This window comes from Balaenoptera acutorostrata, chromosome 5, assembly GCF_949987535.1.
Source record: "Balaenoptera acutorostrata chromosome 5, mBalAcu1.1, whole genome shotgun sequence".
Classification (NCBI taxonomy): domain Eukaryota; kingdom Metazoa; phylum Chordata; class Mammalia; order Artiodactyla; family Balaenopteridae; genus Balaenoptera; species Balaenoptera acutorostrata.
The window spans coordinates 19,441,126-19,462,212 of record NC_080068.1 but is presented as its reverse complement, the minus strand read 5'-3'; the positions used below and the strand labels follow the sequence as shown (position 1 = coordinate 19,462,212).

The following is a 21,087-nucleotide window of genomic DNA, read 5'->3' as shown; positions in this document are numbered from 1 at the left end:
AGGAAACTAGAAGTCCTGTCTATTATTTGTAAGCCAGGTGCTATAAAAATGCAAACGGTTCTTCCCAGAAGATAGACAATTTATCTGTAATAGGGAAAAGAAAATTAACTCTCTGCTAAAGACTCTTCTTTCACTAGAAAAAGGCTTGCTGCATTCCAAGCAGAAGTTCTATCATATACAAAGTCCTGGAATCAAGAAAGAGAACAGGGCTTCCCTGGTGGCGCAGTGGTTGAGAATATGCCTGCCAATGCAGGGGACACGGGTTCGGGCCCTGGTCTGGGAAGATCCCACATGCCGCGGAGCAGCTGGGCCCGTGAGCCACAATTGCTGAGCCTGCGCGTCTGGAGCCTGTGCTCTGCAACAAGAGAGGCCGCGATAGTGAGAGGCCCGCGCACCGCGATGAAGAGTGGCCCCCGCTTGCCACAACTAGAGAAAGCCCTCGCACGGAAACGAAGACCCAACACAGCCATAAATAAATAAATAAAATAATAAAAAAAAAAAAAGAAAAGAAAGAGAACAGCCCTTTTAAGGAACTGCAAATATTCCCCAAGACTGAAGCAAGACTTGTATGGTGGAAGAGCAGAAAACAGGGATGGAGAGATACCCGGGAACCAGGTTAAACAAAGCCTGGCTGGCCCAGCTACAGAGTTTGGATTTTAGCCCTCTCTTAACCCTTGAAGATTTTTAAATAGAAGAATGACATTTATTTACTTATAAACCACATCATTCAAAAATCATTAAAGGTGAAAAGAAATGTCACGGATTGATGTTTGTTTTGGAAATTTCACTAAGGAGGCATTAGTTTAGAAGTGCATCAGATTCAGGGGCCTGGTAACAAAGAAATCAGATGGGATGCTTTTTCAGAAACCCTGTAAAAAATAATGAGAGCCTGAACTAAGGCCGCAGCCGTGGGGACAGAGAGGAGGTACAAGATGTAAGAGGTGCTTAGGGTTCAGCAATGGAATGAATGTAGAGGCTGGAGGAGAGGGAGAAGTTGTGATTCCCATTCCCAGATTTCTGGCTGGGCAAATAGGTAGATGGTGATACCACACAAAGACAGAAAAAAGAGTACCTTTAAGGAAAAAGGATGACAGGATGAGTTTGGGACAAGTTGAGTCTGAGATAACAGTGAGATATCCTAATGGAGGCAGAGGTCTAGAAGGCAGTTGTGTGCCCAAGTCTGGAGTTTACTGGGAGCCATCCTGATTCATAATCTAGAAGTGATCCTTATATAAATAGAAGTTAAAAGCCATGGTGTAGGGGCTTCCCTGGTGGTGCAGTGGTTGAGAATCTCCCTGCCAATGCAGGGGACACGGGTTCGAGCCCTGGTCTGGGAAGATCCCACATGCCGCGGAGCAACTAGGCCCGTGAGCCACAACTACTGAGCCTGCACGTCTGGAGCCTGTGCTCCGCAACAAGAGAGGCCGCGACAGTAAGAGGCCCGCGCACTGCGATGAAGAGTGGCCCCCGCTTGCCTCAACTAGAGAAAGCCCTCGCACAGAAACGAAGACCCAACACAGCCAAAAATTAATTAATTAATTAATTAAAAAAAAAAAAAGCCATGGTGTAGATGAGTGGGTGGAGTGAAAGGAAAGACTTCGGACAAACTATTTGGGAGCACTAACCCTTAAGGTATATACTGAGGGAAAGGAGCCATTAAAAAGACTGAGCAGCAAGGAAGAAGAGTGGTCTGTTCAGTACAGCCATTTTAATAAAATTCAGCACCCATAACAGAGTTCAAGAGTAAACTGGCAAATACTTCATCCTCCCTCTCTCTACACTCTGGTCCACTCTTAAAACGCATCAAATGCATCCATGTTTCAGAGATTTTTCCCTGCCCCCTTCTCCTCCTCACAAAGTTCTCTCCCCATGTCCTATCGACCACCACCAGAAATCCTACTCACCCTTCAGCAGCAGCTGGCATAGGAGCCTGGTGTAAAATGAAGGATGTTGCCCACCATCCAGTTCCGCAAGGATCGAGCCACTGGCCACTGCAGTCGCTGACCTACATTGCACCCTGAAAGGAATTCAGGGTGAAGATCAGGAAAGTGGCACTCCGTGCTCTAGGAAAACAGGCGAAACAGGCCCTTAGATAGTGAGAAATATTTCAAGAGAAACTTTTTTATGAACCTGGATCCTCACACCTTCCCATGCACGAAAATCATTCACTTAAGATACTTGCTCCTCAGGGCTAGCAATAACCATCTAGGAGATAACACGCTGGATTACATGGACCTCCCTCCTCCAAATCACATATCTACTGGCCTCCCAAGACAACTCTTCTGAGCTATCTGAGAGGCTGTCTCCCACGCCACAGTCCCCAGCAGGACACCGAATAAACTCACTGGTCGTCCCCTGCGCGTTTTTTCCAAGTTGGCGCTGGGAAGTTTCCTGAAGGAGCCTCCGTTTTGGGGGGCGCCCTTTATCCTTCTTCGCACAGCTCAGCTGACGGAGACTCCCTCGAACAGCTGCGTCTTACTCGCCTTGCGCCCTCAAGACGTGCCCACAAAGTGTGTAGAAGGAGCACAAAGACGGTGCAGTCCTCTCACGGCTTCTCACATGCTTCCAGAGAATTTAATTCCTGGTTTCTCACCTTCCACAACTCTCCTTTGTAAGCTTTATCGACGCTGCCTGGGCTACAGTTACACGGGGAAACCCTTTCCTGACAGATATCGTGCAGCAAGCCTATCACGTGGCTCACGAAGCGGCCGCCGCCATCCAGCCTCCTCGAAACCCCTCGAGCTTCCCGCGACACCACCTGGGCCTCCGCAGGCACGTTGGCCGGGCCGCACCGCGGGCCCCGCCCCTCACGTCCCGGTCCCCGCAAACCCCGCCTCCACGTTCTCCCCGGCGCAGGCGGGACCGCGCCGGACGCAGGCCCCGCCCACGTCCTCGATCTTTTGTTGGGTTGGGGCTCCTACTGAGTCCTTGGTTCGCGCTGACCGGAATCCGAGGAGATGGCGAGCGAGGTATCGTCAGCTGTTACGCTGGCTGAGTCCAGAAAAGGAAGGGAGGGAGGGAAACCATGGAGCAGAACCGGACCGCTGGCCGGGGGTCGGGGGCCGTGGGGGCCGGGGTGGGGGAGTCAGGAGGGGAGGGGGAAACGCGCGGGGCTTGGCCCGGAGACGGCCTCCCGCTGCTGGAGCGGAAACGGGGCTTCGGGCGAGCGGTTCAGCAAGAAGGGAGGGAGCAAGCTTTGTTTCGGCTCCGTTCGTGGGAGGGTTTTTGCTGCTTCTTTCTGGGGCAGCCGAAGCGGGGTGGAGGTGGGGAGAACCGGAGAGTGGAGGTGGGGGGGAGTCGGTCTCTAGCCTGGTGTCCTGGGGGTGGCTTAGGGGCCGCCACGCCTTGCGTACACAAAAATAAGTAACTTGGGGGCTTCCCTGGTGGCGCAGTGGTTGAGAATCTGCCTGCCAGTGCAGGGCACACGGGTTCGAGCCCTGGTCTGGGAAGATCCCACATGCCGCGGAGCGACTAGGCCCGTGAGCCACAATTGCTGAGCCTGCGCGTCTGGAGCCTGTGCTCCGCGACAAGAGAGGCCGCGATAGTGAGAGGCCCGCGCACCGCGATGAAGAGTGGCCCCCGCTTGCCGCAACTAGAGAAAGCCCTCGCACAGAAACGAAGACCCAACACAGCCATGAATAAATAAATAAATAAAATTAAAAAAAAAAAAAAATAAGTAACTTGCCCGGGGCCATACTTTTAGGTGGCAAAGCTGCAGCCAGAGCCCGTGCTCCTAACCCCTACGTTGCCTGTTTTTCACGGTAGTAGTTCATAGTTGAGCTATTATTGTGCCACCAAGGAATGTATTTTTGGAAGGCTCCAAGGGCCCTTTCGGTAACGTTTTGGAGCACTTGGGCACCAGAGCTTTATACGTACCCTCCTTTAATCCTCACATAACAGCTATGCAAGGTAGTAGCCCATTTTACAGACCAAAAACTTGAGGCTTAGTGTTTGGTCGTGCTTAGTGATCACACTAAACATAGTGAGCCGGGGTTCCAAACCCTGTGCAACAGACTATTGCAAGTTCCTGAAATACACATTAGACAGTAAAGAAAGACAGAAATATATGAGTAATATGATTAATCCGTCTAAAGTTGCTGATTGTTTTAATGCTTTGCAAACAAGAGATTTTCTAAAAAGATTTGGACTTGAATAGAAATGGTAAATTCTAAACGATCTTTCAGATTTAGCAAGTTGGCAGGTTTTTTTTCCTTATTACCAAGTGTCTTCAGCAGAGAATGTGAAAAATTATAATTCCTGTGATAGTTCAGATGTTGAAGTAGGGCAATTGAGTGTGGATTTAGGGTGGGGCTTTGTTTTGTTTAGAATTGTCATTGACAGGAAAAGGTTAAACTCCTTTCACATATGCTTTAAAAGGGTGGAGGAGGGACTTAAAGCTTAGATTATGGATGATTCATTCTTGTTGCTTCGGATCTCTAGAATATGTGACTTAATTGTTAGTATTCTGAATTTTACCTTTGGAGTTTTGTTTTGAGATTTATGGTACATTGAGGTGAAAAAAAGATTCTAATGCAGTGTATGAATTTTTTTTACCAGATTGATTGATTGATTGATCAGATTTAATATCTACAGTTTAATTTTAAAAGTGATCATTTCCAGCCTCACCAATTTACACAAGCCACTCATCCTTCTACATAGTTCAGTTCTCCTTTTCCTCTACTCTTTGTTCTCTTGCTACTAATAACTACCACCTTATTTCTGCAAAGCTACACTGTGTCAAGGACTGTATAAGGGGTTTCATATTCAGCACTCACAGTCACTCTATATGTAGATATTTTATCTTTATGTAACTAACTCTTCCTCATCTTTCCGCATCCCAGTTAAAAGTGACGCTTTCCCAAACCCACCAACCAAAGTTAGGCTCTTTCTCCATATTTTGCATTCTGTAGCACTTTGTGCCTATCCCTTTAAATCACACTTTTTGTAATCGTTGGCTTTCAAGTCTGTCTCCTATAAACCCAGTGCAATCTTTATTCTGTGAACATGTTTCATAAGCATTACGTGAACGAGTCAAAACCTTCCTCGTTTCACTTCATTCTCTGGTGAAGGAGGAGTGTACTGACTCTGAAGTAGCACTATACTATAGAAATACAGTATGAGTCATATATGTAATTTTAAGTTTTCTATTAGCCACATTAAAACGGTATTAAATTGGATTAAAACTTAACCCATTGCAGTCAAAATACTATCGCAACATGTAATCAATATTTTTTAAATATTATTGAAATACTTTAATTTTTTGATACTAACTCTTCAAAATCTGGGTATATCTTCTACTTATAGCTTATCTCAGTTCAGACCGGCCATTTTTCAAGCGCTCCAAAGCCACACGTGGCAAGTGGCTACTGTGTTGGATAGCACAGTTGAAAGGGATAGATGCAGGTTTTTTTTGATTCCCCCACTCTGATACTTTTACTTTCGCTCCTTCCCACCGTGCAGTTTTGCACTAAACCAGTGTTACTTAAACCGGCCTGAGCAAAAGAATTTCGTAGGGCACGTCTTAAGCATTCAGACTCCTTGGACCCTGTACCAGACTACTGAATCAGATTTTCTTGGAACCTGTACTGTTAACCAGCTCCTGTTTATGCATTGTAGAGGGTCATTAAATATTTGATGAGGGAAACTTTATTTTTTTATGGGGGGGGAGCCATGCGGCTTGCGGGGATCTTAGTTTCCCCGGAACAGGGATTGAACCTGGGCCCCAGCAGTGAAAGCGCCGAGTCCTAACCACGGGACTGCCAGGGAATTCCTGAATTAAACTTCTTCATGTGGTCATCTCAATTAAATCTTTTTAATGAATATCATTTATACGAAGTATAAACACGCGCCAGACAGCTCTCCGTATCACTTAGAGTTATATGTGTCTTTGTGAATTTGGGATATACTTTCTAAGATTAGCATTCATCAGCATCTAAATTAACTAATACGTAGTTGGCTACTAGTTCAGGAGGAGAAACATCTTGCTCTGTTTTCCCCATTTCAGGTTATCAAATGCAAGGCTGCAGTTGCCTGGGAGGCTAGAAAGCCTCTCTCCATAGAGGAGATAGAGGTGGCACCCCCAAAGGCTCATGAAGTTCGAATTAAGGTAATGAAACATCTAAGGCACTGGGACAAAAAGGCTTACAATTAGGTCTCTGGATAGATGAGTCCTCTGAGGTCTGCAGAGGAGAAATCCCAAAGGACAGTGTCAAGGAGAAGGTATTGGAAGTCATCCAACCTTGGAATCACAGCCTCTTATTTTATCCCTCTCACCTTTGCAGCACTCTTCTCCATCTTTTCAGCTTTGGTGTTGCGCTGAGCAGCCTTCTCTATGGATCATTGGATTACTGCAGTTTATCTTCTGTAGCCGGGGTTTTAAGGTGGCTTTGTAGGATGCTGCCCTTTCTGCTGATCCCATAAGTTAAAATGTATGATGACACATTAGAAACAAACGAAGAAAGAAATGGTCTTTGGATTGTTAGAAGAAACTTCAAATAAGATTTGGGAAGAGGTTCCTAATTGATTAGACCAACAAGCAAGTGAAGTAAGCTTGCTAAGAGAGCTTTAAAATGTACTGACCCTTGCAGACAAGGCCAGGGTTCAGGGGATTCATTATTCCAGTGCTTCTCAACCTCTGCTCTGGCAGAGAAATTGAAGTTACCCCTGGAGAGAGGCGCATTGCACAAGGCAGCCAGCTGGATATTCTGACATTCTCCTCTGTACTTGTTTTGATATAAAATCAGTGCTTTAAAGTAGTGAACATTGAATAAAACTAACCTTCTAGAAAAAATAAGCGTTTTTTGCTGTGAATTGGAGTATACTTCCCCCATCCCACCTCCAATTCTCATGCTCCCAGGGGTCACACTTAACAGGTCGAGAAGCCAGAGCCAAATAACTTTTTCAGATCCTTTCAACCCAGGCCCAGATATCTGAAATCTTAGACTAGTGTGTATGTTTTTAAGTTCAGAAATCAGCCTGATTGTGATTTTGCTACTAAAAAAGAAAATGTTGGTCCTGGATGTACTAAAATGAGGCGTATGGGGCACACTGAGTTCAGCAGTCTACCTTGGGAAACTGCTAACAAACAGCTAAGAATGTTATGTTGTAATCGGATATATTTGTGAGAAACAGAGAAGCATAAATACAGACACCCCCAAGACTTTTCCTTTCTGTGCTTTTGGTAGTTTGGGAAAATGAGAGATGCTTGAAGGCTAGAGAAATCGGGATAAAGGGCTTATTTAAGTAGAAATTGTGTGTGGCTGCTAAAAGGGGAGTTGGTTCCAATAAAACCTCTGAGTTTGGGCCCAGACCAAGCAGGCTGACGTATTTCAGAAATAGCCAGTACCTTTTTAGAAATCGCATTCCCCAGCAGTTAGGAGGAGGCCAGCAGTGAAAGGGGCTCCACCTGCTTTTGCACACAGGTGATGTTCCTCTCCACACCTGCAGAAGGCACAGTGCCCAAAACATCACCTTGTTTACCTTCTCCTGCTAACATGCACTGAAAAGGAGAATAGATGTACCATGTTTCATTGCCTGTAAATGCACCGTTACTTTTAAGTACCACTAAGAAAATGCTGCCAGTTTCAATTAAGATGCCATAGAGTATAAGCACATGCTGATTTTAGACAGGTTAAAATATGAAAGAATTGTATCTTCTAATCAATAAAATATGTTATTAAAGTAAAAGTGCCTCCACCTATGTATGCCTCACTCTGAATCGCATGCACACACACGTAGACACTCTTAACTTTAATACCCTGTTAGATTATTGCCACTGCAGTTTGCCACACTGACGCCTATACCCTGAGTGGGGCTGATCCTGAAGGGAGTTTTCCAGTGATCTTGGGACATGAAGGTGCTGGAATTGTGGAAAGTGTTGGTGAAGGAGTTACTAAGCTGAAGGCAGGTAAGGAGAGTATTTGAACCACTTATTTTACAATTTTGGCTTATATTATTCTATAATTTCTATAGAAATTATGTTTCTGATAAATTATACATTGTTTATTTGTGAATAAGTTATCGCCTAAGTAAGTTGTCAAGATTGATTTTATACGCCTCATCTGGAAAGCACAAATATTTGAGAGTTTCTTTCTCTCTGATTATGCAGACTGCTGTTTATCTGAAATGGTTTAAGTACATCTCCAGAGCAAATTTTGCCCAATTAAGCAAGAATTTTTGAAGATGCATTGAGTCAGTGTTTTGAAGCACATGACCTCCTTGTTCTCCACTTACCGTTTTAAAAGTTTCACTTAGACAAAAATTTGAAGCTTGTATTTTTTGCATAGTCAGGCAGTGTCCGAATGATGTCATGTAGGTAAAGTTCTAGGTCTTAAAGTTGTTAACTTTGCAAAGCGGCATGGGTTGACAAGAATGGGAATTTGGGGGACTTCCCTGGTGGAGCAGTGGTTAAGAATCCGCCTGCCAGTGCAGGGGACAAGGGTTCGAGCCCTGGTCCGGGAAGATCCCACATGCTTCGGAGCAGCTAAGCCCGTGCGCCACAACTACTGAGCCTGCGCTCTAGAGCCCGTGAGCCACAACTACTGAAACCCGCGCGCCTAGAGCCCGTGCTCCACAACAAGAGACTCCACCACAATGAGAAGCCCGCTCACCGTAACTAGAGAAAGCCTGCACACAGCAACGAAGGCCCAACGCAGCCAAAAATAAATAAATAAAAATTTTTTAATTAAAAAAAAATGGGAATTTGCAGGGGCTGATGCATTCATTTAGAATCAGATGCTACCTATTCAGGATAATGTCCTTGCATTTGTTTTCCAGGTGATACTGTCATCCCACTTTACATCCCACAGTGTGGAGAGTGCAAATTTTGTCTAAATCCTAAAACGAACCTTTGCCAGAAGATAAGGTTAGTATCTTTTTATTTTATTCTTAAAACAAGAGGTAACACTAATCACGATGATATCATGATAAATAAGTAAGTATGTGGCAATTTATACAGGGCATTTTACATGAATTATTTCATTCCATCTTTAGGGCAACCTGTCATTATCACTGCTATCACTATATTCATAGATGAGAAAATTTAGACCCAGAAATTAAGTGGTGTGCCCAGCAGCATCAGCTGTTAAGAGGTACCTCACAAATTTCTGAACCCATTCTCTTTCCATAACACTAGGCTAAATTTGCCAAAATATGTAGTAAGGAGGGACATGCTTATGAAATTAAATGAAGTCATTTTTATGAGCCATTTTATTGTCCATGAAATCGAAGTAATAAAACTTAGCTCATAAGGTTTTGGGAAGACTACAAGAGATAACATAACCTTTTGACACAGAAAAGGTGGTTATTTGATTGTAGCAAGGTAACACACTTAAAGAACTTCTTTGAGGCATTTAAGGTCTTGTGTCTCATCGCCCCTTTTTTGTCTTTTTTATTGAAGTAGAACATACATATAATGAAGTAATTAAAATATACAAATCTTAAGTGTACCGCTCCATGAATTTTTTTTTAAATTATTTATTTATTTATTTATTTATGGCTGTGTTGGGTCTTCGTTTCTGTGTGAGGGCCTTCTCCAGTTGTGACAAGCAGGGGCCACTCTTCATCACGGTGCGCGGGCCTCTCACTATCGTGGCCTCTCGTTGCGGAGCACAGGCTCCAGACACGCAGGCTCAGTAATTGTGGCTCACGGGCCCAGCCGCTCCGCGGCATGTGGGATCCTCCCAGACCAGGGCTCGAACCCATGTCCCCTGCACTGGCAGGCAGATTCTCAACCACTGCGCCACCAGGGAAGCCCTCCGTGAATTTTTATACATATACACATCTAATAGTTATAACCATCACCCAGATCAAGATAGAGAACCCTTCCAGCAGCCCACAAAGTTCTTCATGTCCCATACAAGTCAACACCTGCCTCCCTCAAAGCTAACCACTATTCTGATATCTTTCACTGTAGAACTTCATATAAACAGAATTATGCAATATGTGCTCTTTTGTCTGGCTTCTTTCATTCATAGTGTCTGTGAGATGTATCCAGGTTGCTCTGTGCATCAGTGGTTTTCTTTTGTTTCTTTCACATTCCATTCCAAATAGTCACTGTTTATCCATTCTCCTGTTCATGGACATTTACGTTGCTGCCAGTTTGGACCTGTTGTGATTAGTGCCACTATTAAGCATTCATATGTGTCTCTTGATGGACATATACACAACTTTCTCTTGGGTATTTCCCTAGGATTGAAATTGCTGAGTCATGGGGTATACTCCGACCAGCAGTGTTTGGGAGATCTGTTTGTTTTTGCATTGTTTTCTAATGCCATTGACAAAATTAGTTTCGATTTTTGGAAATAAGGTTCCATGTGTTTTATCATGTAAATCCAGTTAAAAAGCTAGAACTAAAAAAAAAAAAACTAGTCATTTTGAAAGGGAATTCCAAACACGGTCTGAAAAAATTTTGACACGTCAAATATAATAATGGTAATAGGTTTTTTTGTGGCTGTCTATAACCTTTTAGAAGGACAAGTCCTTTCAAAGCTTAAAATACATCCCATATCACCTTTTGTTCAAGAAACTCTTCTGGGACAGGAGCAATTTCTCACATTCAGAGCTAAACAAACCTTAACTTGCTCTCATAAAGATACAAGTTATTTTTGGTAGAGCTTTGTCACCTATTTGTTCTTTGTTTCTGATCGTATTTTTGTTTTTCTCTCAAAGGAAATGTACTTATTCTTGAATCCAGAGACAAGCCATTTTTCTTCATCTATATATATTTATTTATTCACATATATTCCAAAGGATTTGTCCAAGAGTGTACATCAAATTATAGTGTTTATTTTTGTTAAAATAACATATATATTAAGCACTCTGTGCCTGGCACAGTGCTAATGCTTTACATAACCTCTCATTTGATCTTTATAGCAATGTCTAAGAAAGATAGGTTTCTCTGATTTTCTGGTGAGAAAGCTAAGGCACGGAAGTTAATTCACTTGCCCAGGATCACGTGGGATTTGAGCACAAGTGAGCACAAGGGCCCATGTTCCTAAGCAAGATGTTACATCATCTATTTAGAATATCAAAAATAATTTTTGTTACCATGTATGCTATCAGTGGTGAGAGCTACACTTTTGAAATAGGCCTCCTGAAAGATCTAAAGCAGCCAGTGTGGACATCTACTTTCATCAGCTGATGTGGATAGTTGCTTGTAATCTTTGCTGTTTAGATGCTGGTTTTGGCTTTATGAAGTTATATTTGCTCACAGAGTTTTATGATGGAATTTTAAAATCATTTCATCTGATCCATAAATTGTACCTGTTGAAATTATTTCAATACTCTGACAGTATAATCCAGAAGCATATTGAATGTTGGAAAAGATAGGTAAGATGATAATTCTTTTATAAGTTTTCCTAATAAGGCATTGCTGAAAGGTGCTAAATTATTAATGAATATATTAGAAATTAGACTTTTGGTCTTAGCACACTCTTCTGTTTACTGATCATCTTTTTTTTAATTGATTTCTTTTTCCTGTGCATTTTAGGAAACTTGATTCTACCCTACCTTCTTCCTTTTTTATTTTCTTTAGAGTCACTCAAGGGAAAGGATTAATGCCGGATGGCACTAGCAGATTTACTTGTAAAGGAAAGACAATTTTACATTACATGGGAACCAGCACATTTTCTGAATACACAGTTGTGGCTGATATCTCTGTTGCTAAAATTGATCCTTTAGCCCCTTTGGATAAAGTCTGCCTTCTGGGTTGTGGCATTTCAACTGGTTATGGTGCTGCTGTGAACACTGCCAAGGTAAGTGTTGGCCTGGGTTTTAGCGTCCACCTTCTAATTTCATACAACAAAGCCTTGCTGGAATAGTGAAATTGGCCCAAACAGTAAGAAACCTAATGATTTCCTTGACTCTTGTGAAATGAGTACCTTATAGACTATCTTTACTATTAGGTGGAGCCTGGCTCTACTTGTGCCGTCTTCGGCCTGGGAGGCGTTGGATTGGCAGTTATCATGGGCTGTAAGGTGGCTGGTGCGTCCCGGATCATTGGCGTGGATATCAATAAGGATAAATTCACAAGGGCTAAGGAGTTTGGGGCCTCTGAGTGTATTAACCCCCAGGACTTCAGTAAATCTATCCAGGAAGTGCTCGTTGAGATGACTGATGGGGGAGTGGACTATTCCTTTGAGTGTATTGGTAACGTGAAAGTCATGGTGAGTATGCTTGGCTTCATTCCAAGTGGGGCGGGGCGGGGGGGGGCTGCTTTTTTTAATGTAATTTCCTTAATTAAGGTCAAAAATTGTTTTGTTTTGCAAAGGAAGAGTCTTGAATTCCCTGATAAGAATTATTAGAAGGGAAAAATGAGTACTTGAACTAGAAATTGGAAATGATAGACGGGAAATATGAAGGGAAATGTTTCTTTGCCTTTCAGCATACACTTAAATCTCAGAGTGTGTTTCATTAAATGAAAAGGCAAAATGATGCAGCTGTAGAGAACATGGGCTTTGGAATGAGATATATGTCCACTTACTAACTCAGTGACCTCGAGCAACTACTTAACTTCTCTAAACCTGTTTTCTCATGTGTAAAATGCAGATAGTAACTGTAGGTACCTGACACAAAGTAGACACTCAGCAGAAGTATAACTGTTACTTCTCTGTCTGCTGCGTTTATTAAGTCTTTAGAATTTTGAGCTAAGATTTACTTTTTAAAATAGACAACAAATGAAAGCTTTAAATTCTTTCCATTTGTGTCAGTGTTGAGCCAAGTTCGTAAATTTTTTAAAATACCTGTTAAAATTGTTCAATAAAATTAAACTTACTAAATACTCACTTTGATCATTTTGTTGCCATTTTTCTAATAAAGCTATGTACCACCACCCTCTCCCCCGGAAGTTTCTGGGGAAGCAGATATTCTCAGCACAATGCACTGACTTCTGTGATTTGCCTGCAGAGAGCAGCGCTGGAGGCCTGCCACAAAGGCTGGGGCGTCAGCGTGGTGGTTGGAGTAGCTGCCTCAGGTGAAGAAGTTGCCACTCGTCCATTCCAGCTGGTAACAGGCCGCACGTGGAAAGGCACTGCCTTTGGAGGTAATTTGGTGGATGAGATGAGTACATTTTCTCTTTTGTTACTTCCATTGGCAGAATTTTAATCCCAATCAGTATTTACCCCTGGGACTGGGGACATGCTCAGCTTCTCCTGAAACACAAGGCTACTTCTTACACGTTGAAAAAGATATTAATATTCCGTTAATGAAATAGTTGAGGGTAGGTCAGGAGTGAGAAGCTGGTTACAGGATAAGCAAACAACTGTATCAGCCACCCTTTGCCATGTTGTAGACTTACATAGGTTATTGGCATTTTTTACCCGTTTTTCCAGAGTGCAGTGATCCCTGGATGTGATCATACTTCCGTCTGAATAGTACTGATTTCAGCAGTAACCAATACTAAGTCTTAAACTGAAAATATTAAATTAGACAAAACCTTACAACAAAATTGAAAAGCTGCCAGACTGATCGTTTTTCCCTTGTATGATCCTAAAAGTACATGGTTGTTTGGGGTTGCCTAACCACCAGCAGAATGCTGAGAAAGTTTCCACCATTTTCCGAGGTTGCTCAGCTAGAGAAGAGAAAAGACATCAAAACATGTTTGTATATCCCAACTGTTGTGAATAAATGAAATCTAAAGTTTTTCATAGATTTTTAAAAAATATATCCTTACCATCCTCCTAAGGAAAGAGAATTACATAGCATGAGTTTTCTTTTTCCCAAGAATTTACATTTCTTTTTTTTTTTAACATCTTTATTGGAGTATAATTGCTTTACAATGGTGTGTTTCTGCTGTATAACAAAGTGAATCAGCTATGCATATACATATATCCCCGTATCTCCTCCCTCTTGCGTCTCCCTCCCACCATCCCTATCCCACCCTTCTAGGTGGTCACAAAGCACGGAGCTGATCTCCTGTGCTATGCGGCTGCTTCCCACTAGCTATCTATTTTACATTTGGTAGTGTATATATGTCAGTGCTACTCTCTCACTTCGTCCCAGCTTACCCTTCCCCGTCCCCGTGTCCTCAAGTCCATTCTCTAATAGCATGAGTTTTTAATGATCTGTGTTTAACAAAGTGTCCCCTACCTCATATTATGCCAGCTTTTTCAAGGCCAGAAGAAGAGACTAGGAAAGTATGAAAAATGAGGGGTTTGGCCAAAGTTTTCCTTCTTTATACTACAGAATTTGTCAAGGCAAATGTCAAGCTGACTAAACCCTCTTTTCCAAAGCGCTACACGTATGCCGCACTTGAGTATTTCAGAACAGACTGTCAGAGCCATACATGCAGCTCAGGGGCATCATCTCAGGGTCCATAGCTGTATTTGAAAGGGTGTTCTTAGTCCGGGAGACTGAGCCAGGGGGGTTGGTAGTCACCTCTCACTGAAGCCTCATCCAAGCACATGCTTGTTGGGAAATAAGCTGAAGCCTTGGGGCCCCATGGGTGTTGCTAAAATATGACTCACAAATGTAAACAGCAGTTTTAGTTTAGGGAATAGCAGTGGCTGTGGTTGTCTCAGTTACCAGGAGATTTAAAGGAGAAAAAAAAAAGCACTGCAGTTTGGAAGGAAAGGGTAACTGGTAGAGGACACAAGGAGGGAGATTTGGGAAAGGCTCAAAAGAGGTTTGAAATGTGGTCCAAAGACTCCCTGGTTTAAAAAAAGGTGGGAAGGCTTCTTTGTCGATTTACTGCTTCTTTCAATACAAGTGAGAAATTGAAGGATCTGATTTTGTTTAAAATCATAACCTGTAACTAAAGATCACCTACTTTGCTTTTCAATTTCAGTTTTCTCTTCTGAGATGGTATCCTTATTGTTGAAATTAAAACCACAGAAATAGTCATGTATCACATCAGTTTTTTTCTTCCTTGAATTTCACGATTACAGAAATCTTTGCTGTTGTGGACTTAAATAAGCTTATTCTGAGACTTCTAGAGTTCTATCCTGTATGGTTTAAAAATCTCCATTAAGATTTAATGAGATTTTAGTAAACCTTAATTCAGAAAAAGGCAAGTGCTCAAAAGGCATTTACTTTTTTCTTAATTAAAGATGTGCATTTCTTCCTCCTTTCTATGCTGATTTTGAAGTTTTTCATTCCTCTTTAGTTCGTGAAAAAATTCATTCTCTTAAATGTCTTTGTCACCCACTAAGTAATAAGCATACTGTAGAGATTTGTTGGAAAACTTAATGAATAGATGTATGATTTCTTTTAGGATGGAAGAGTGTAGAAAGCGTCCCAAAGTTGGTGTCGGAATATATGTCCAAAAAAATAAAGGTTGATGAATTTGTGACTCACAATCTGCCTTTTGACCAAATTAACAAAGCCTTTGAACTGATGCATGCAGGGAAGAGGTGAGCTTTCTCTTTAGCTGTGTAGTGTAGAATGTGGTAATGATTTGGGGCTTTTGGAGGGAGAAGGGTAAAAAAACCGTTTTAGTGGTCTTCAAAGAAATCATTCAGAACCTGTTTATTGCTTTCTTCTCTTACAGCATCCGAACTGTTGTAAAGCTTTAAATTCAAAAGAGAAAAATTCTTCCATCCTTGTAACTAAGTCTTGTAGTCTGATTGGAGCAGCCAGACAAGCAGGAAGGAGCTCTTTCAAGTTCACAGCTTCTTAGACCTTCATTAACTGACTCTGGGGAATAATGTTTTGTGTATAAATTCATAAATGTCTAATCAAGGACAAGGCTAATACTGTCATAAGTCTGTTTTCTGGACTCTTCTTCACATAAATAATTGCTGGCTCATTAAGGAATATTTTTAACATAATAAAAGGAATTTCTGCATATGTGTGGAAGTTGTCAGCTCTGTTGTATGCCAAATTCTTTCTCATGGTTCCTCTCCCCATTATCTTCATTCTTTAAAGGAAAGATGGAGGAAGAAGGGCAGTGGTGAGTATCTGAACCTTGTCTTCTACTGTCCTTGGTAACTTTCGCTTAACTTTTAAGGGTCTCAGGCCCATTTACTAAAGAACAGATTTCTCCAATCAGCAGTGGCACAGTTAATCAGAACCCAAATCTGCTTCTGTGAGATTATCTTCTTGTGGGCAGGTACCATGCATTGTTCAGACTTAGACTCCTAATTCCTAGTATAACATCTGGCCCACAGATTCATCATTGAAACTACCTTCTGAGCTTAAGTAGGTATATATCTGTTGTTGGTCACTCTGAACTATTTCAAGCATACGGAAAATATTTATGAACTGAATACCCAAATTTCCAGCACTTATTTTGTCAGATCTTAACATCTTACTCTTCCAGACCACTTTGCCTTTCCTCTCCTGCGGTATAGTCAACATCCAGAATCGGGTGTTTATCAATCACTCCCATGCATATTGCCATACTTTGACTACACGTATCCGTAAACCCTTTAGTCTTCAGTATTGTCATACATGTTTTAAACCTGATACTGTCTCATTCTGCAGCTTTCCTTTTTCACTCATTATTTTGTGATTAATCCCTGTTGTAGGTGATGCTCCCATTCATTAATTTTAGTACTGTGCAGTAGTGGTCAGTTATATGAACTACTGTAACTTGTCTCCAGCTGATGGCATATAGTTGTTTCCCAAATTGTTTCTGTATTGCTAACAACACTGTGGTGGAACATCCTTGTACATTGTGCTCAGTGCATTAGTTACGGAGGATGTGTACCATAGGATAAACACATTTTAAACCTTACTAGAAATTGTCAAATTGCTGTTAAATGTGGTTGGACATTTTTGCAAATCAGATGGGTGTGAAATGACTTTAATTTGCATTTCCTTTAATGACTAAAGTCGTGTTTTTTTTTTGGCCGTGGCACACAGCATGGTGGGATATTAGTTCCCCGACCAGGGGTGGAACCTGAGCCCCCTGCACTGGGAGTGCAGAGTCTTAACCACTGGACCACCAGGGAGGTCCCAAGTCTTTCCTTCTTTTGGCCATCTGTATTTCCTTTTTTATGAGGCGTCTGTTCACATCCTTTGCCCATTTTTCTGTTGGATTACTTCTCTTTTTCTGAGTAATTTTTAGGGGTTCTTTATTCTAGATGCCAATCCTTTGTAAGTTTTATATTTTAATATATTTTATATTTCTTAATTTTTATTTTAATATAGTCAAATCTATCAGTCTTTTCCTGGTAGTGTTGTTAAGTAACATTTAGGTTTCTTTACCCTGAGCAGAATAAAGAAGCAAACGAAAATGATGCATAGTCTTACCATCCAGGTGATCCATTAACACAAAAATAAATACATGGAGGCAATACATCCAAGAGTTAGAACATTCAAATAGTAGAGAAAATTGCATGAGAAAGAAAAGCTACACTTCCCTCTCCCCCAAAAAAATAGGTGACCACTATTCAGTTTATGTATCTTCCCAGAAGTTTCTATGAATACGATAGCATTTATACATATACTTTAAATTAACACAAAGGAATACTATTAACACTATTCTGTGCCTTTCCCCCCCCCCCCCCCCCCAGTCGTCTCCATACCGTTTATTTCTCCGTCCCGGGAGGTGCGGTCGCTGGGGGCGGGGCGGGCAGAAAACCACGCGCGGGCTGCGGGCCTGGGGCGGGGGAGTCCGGAGCGCGACATTCAGACGAAGGTGGAGCCGTTCCAGCCCACGTTGGCCGCGTTCATGTCGTAGTAGGTGATGTAGATCCTGCCCGGGCTGACGCGCAGGCGTCACAGCAGCTTGCTGTCGGAGCGGTTCTGCGCGCCGCCGATCTTGCCGATGCTGTGCAGGCTGCAGAGCGCGCGCGGCTCGCTGGAGCCCCCGAAAGCCGGGAGCTGGTCCGGGACCACGTGCACCGTGACGTACTGCGCCGGCTTGCCCGTGGCCTGCGCCAGCTGCTGGGTGAGATCGGAGAGGAGCCCGTCCGGCACAGAGGCGCGGGGCACTTTGGTGTTCACCAGGAATATCGACATGACGGCGAGGGAAGGCGGGGACAGGGATACAGGAACCAACCGACTCTCGTGTGAACGGCGCCCCGCCTATTCTGTGCCTTTTTCTTCTTTCTACATCATAGCATAGCTTAGGCTGTTTCTGTATCAGGACATCAGATATGCCATGCACATACATATCTTTTGGTTGGATTGAAACCATGTGCTTTTTCTTGTTTAATTCTTTTGACTGATGTAGCTTAATTACTCCCAAAGTTTGTGTTTCTGAGAGAGCAATATTTAGTTGACTGAAAACTGGAAAAGTGGCAGTTATGGTCAGGACTTCTTTTTTGGATCTCTAGTGCATTTGAAGGACTAGGCAGTATGACCTAGCTTCTCTCATTTTACCTAGAGAGCTGGAGACCCAGTAGGGGCCAAGATGGCTCCAACCTATTGTTCTGGGTGAACTGGAAGAACAGGAAAATAAAACTAGCTTCTACCCTAGCTGTAGGAAGTGTGCTTTAATCTGGTTTGTTTTAGCTCAGCCTTCCAGGAACAAAGTATATTATTGCCTTAAGCGACTGCAGTAACAGAATGGGTATATAGGGTAATAATGGAGGAGAACTAATAATTTTTGTTTCTTTTCCCCTTTATTTTTCTTCTCATACATGAGCTATACTTGAATGAGAATGGCAAACATTATGTTCACCAATATGAGAAAATAATTTTAAGATAGTAAAATAATGTAACTCCAATTCTTGTAGCTGGCCAATTAGGGAGTTTACTTTTCTGTCACAGTCATGTACATAGTCTTGAGCCAGCTAATTCAGTTTAACAAGTATGAGCATTTCCTGGCTGAAAGCACAACTGTCTCTTTCAAAGAACCAGTATTAAGAATCAATTTTACAAGATCCTTAATATAAAGATTCTTGGAACATGGAACTATAGGTATAAAGTATTTCTTGTTAAGATACTTTTAATACATCCTCTTGGATGGCATCTAGGTTGTTATGTATACTGCGGAAACAAATATTTTTTGGAAGAACATACACAACATAGGGCTAAAAAACACTCACTATGTGCATGTCAGCAAATCTATCCTGGTTGTCCAAAATTAGGACTCTACCACCTTAGAAGTATTGTCGGGAATTTTTTGAAGTTATGTTTAAACTGCTTTCTTGGATAAAAGGTATATAATTTTAACACAAGTCGCTAACCTCTGCTGTATATTTCATGAAAGCTAGTAAAAAAAATTTTTTAATTTAAGGATCCAAAATTTTACAATATTAGGATGTATCTTTTAACAGCTTTTTGTTTTTCATTGAAAATGTTGGTATACTTGGCATTTTTCAAATCTTTCCTGCTTTTTCATTTTCAGCATGTTGTGCTATTCTGCTTTCTATTTAACTTACCTATTGATGTTCACTGTAAAAAGATAGTCCATATACAGGCTGACTTGGAATTCCATGTCTGACTTGGAATGAGTTCTTTATTACATGCACAGAGAACTAACATAAGGTAGAACCTGTGGAATGATGAGGGAAAAAACTGCATTATATCCAAACTTTGTTACAGTGGAGCCAGTTAATGTATGTACAGCTTAAACAAAAACAGCTCCAAAAGATAAACACAATGCTACTTCCATTTATCCCATTTCAAAGCAAAATTAAATGTAGCTCATGATTCTCAAAATGTTTCGTTGATCTGGGAAAGAGGGAACATATTTTTACATGCACAGATGCTTCAGAACATTTTCTGCATGGCTACCAATCTCCCAAGTAGGTTGATGATCAAAGTCCTAAAGTAACTGACAGTTCTTTGGGCCTAGAGATACTTTGTGACCCAGGAAAAAAACAACTTTGCACTCAGCCAATTTTGTTTCAATTAACATGCAAGATCAGATTCTCTGTCAGCAAATACCCTGTAGAAAAAACAGACAGAAAACACATTTGGAAAACATTAAGTATATTTAAACAGTTACTTAGATAATAAGTACATAGAACTATACCAAGGAAATCGTATCTTTAAAGAAACAACTAGGAAGTAAACCAGCACAGTGAACCGGTACGTACAAAGTCCTCCATTATACAAACTTCTTTTGGTGGAACTTTACAGGAACAGAGCAAGTGGGATGGGCTTTTAAGCAGATTGATTTTTATCAAACTGGACATCGTAACAGAATTCATTGAGAGGTAATATGTACATGCTCCCTTCAGCAAAGGAGCGCTAATCCACCACAGAACTACCCAGAGTTTAGACATGGACTGAAATATTCCTGACTACCAAAAATATCTAGATATGTTAAACAAGATAAAACAGTGGAAATTTGCTTTAAAATACCTGTTGTTCTCTTTCTTAAATCTACATCTTAATACTAAAAGTTCTTATCCTTGGCTATTTTGTTTTCTCAGAATCACCCAGGGCTCAGATTTACTGGTAAAGTTTGAAAAATTCTATTCTGAATTTTCTGTTGATGTCTGACCCAAGTACTGAAATAAAGCAAATTTGCTTTATAGTCACATTATATATAGAATAAAACAGTTGTTAAGTTATGGTGTCATTACACAAATAGGATACCTCCATAGAGGAATACGGTGATTTGTCCAAGCCCTTCAACTAGTTTAAAAAATCAGAGAACTCAGAGCCCTAGTGTCCTGACTGTTGATCTCGTGATCGTCTCATGAGACCACAGTGCAAACGTGCCTACAAGTTTGGCATGTGTTTGTTGTTGGGAGTTGAATGAGGAGGCTGGAGTAATAGTAAAAGGGCCAAGCACCCAGGAGATGGAAGCAATTATTCTACTAAAAGCTTCGCAATAGTAAAAAGGCTGGACATTCACAAGAAAAGTTATTAAAATACTTTGAACTCCAACAAACATCAGTGGTAAGTGAAAATCTTTCCAGGAAGCCCTTCTTGAGTGCTCCGCATATTGACTTTTGGGCACATTTTAGTGAGATAAACCAGTGTTGACACGTTTCAACGTAATCACAGAATTACCATATACAGACAGTTCTGTTATTGCTCATCCCAGTCCCCAAAATGAAAAGCAGCAGGTAACACGTAGCCAAGGCCACCTGACTCCTGGCTTTTTTTTTGCAAAATAACCAAATGCAAACCACTGGTTTTCTTTTTCATACTTAGCACCAAAAGGAAAAAGAGGTAAGGAAGAAGGCTGCCACCAAAGGCTGCTTGTGAGTTCAAACACAGTGGGACCACAGAATTTTGATGCAT

The 21,087-nt window shown here is 41.6% G+C and overlaps 2 protein-coding genes across 2 annotated transcripts; one reads left to right on the top strand and one right to left on the bottom strand.

The window, feature by feature from the left end:
- Nucleotides 1–2,855: 2,855 nt before the first annotated feature.
- On the top strand, nucleotides 2,856–15,781 carry LOC102999923 (alcohol dehydrogenase class-3). The gene is made up of 9 exons (XM_057546457.1): nucleotides 2,856–2,969; nucleotides 6,005–6,106; nucleotides 7,765–7,906; nucleotides 8,776–8,863; nucleotides 11,534–11,753; nucleotides 11,904–12,164; nucleotides 12,904–13,039; nucleotides 15,209–15,347; nucleotides 15,485–15,781. Exons 1-9 carry the CDS (start codon nucleotides 2,958–2,960, stop codon nucleotides 15,507–15,509), a joined length of 1,125 nt encoding a protein of 374 aa, XP_057402440.1. The 5' UTR covers nucleotides 2,856–2,957; the 3' UTR covers nucleotides 15,510–15,781.
- LOC103012895 (macrophage migration inhibitory factor-like) lies at nucleotides 15,736–17,986 on the bottom strand. Its single transcript, XM_028166980.2, has 2 exons — nucleotides 17,466–17,986; nucleotides 15,736–15,853 (listed from the first exon to the last, which is right to left on the bottom strand). Exon 1 carries the CDS (start codon nucleotides 17,899–17,901, stop codon nucleotides 17,659–17,661), a length of 243 nt encoding a protein of 80 aa, XP_028022781.2. The 5' UTR covers nucleotides 17,902–17,986; the 3' UTR covers nucleotides 15,736–15,853; nucleotides 17,466–17,658.
- Between the last annotated feature and the right edge of the window lie 3,101 nt (nucleotides 17,987–21,087).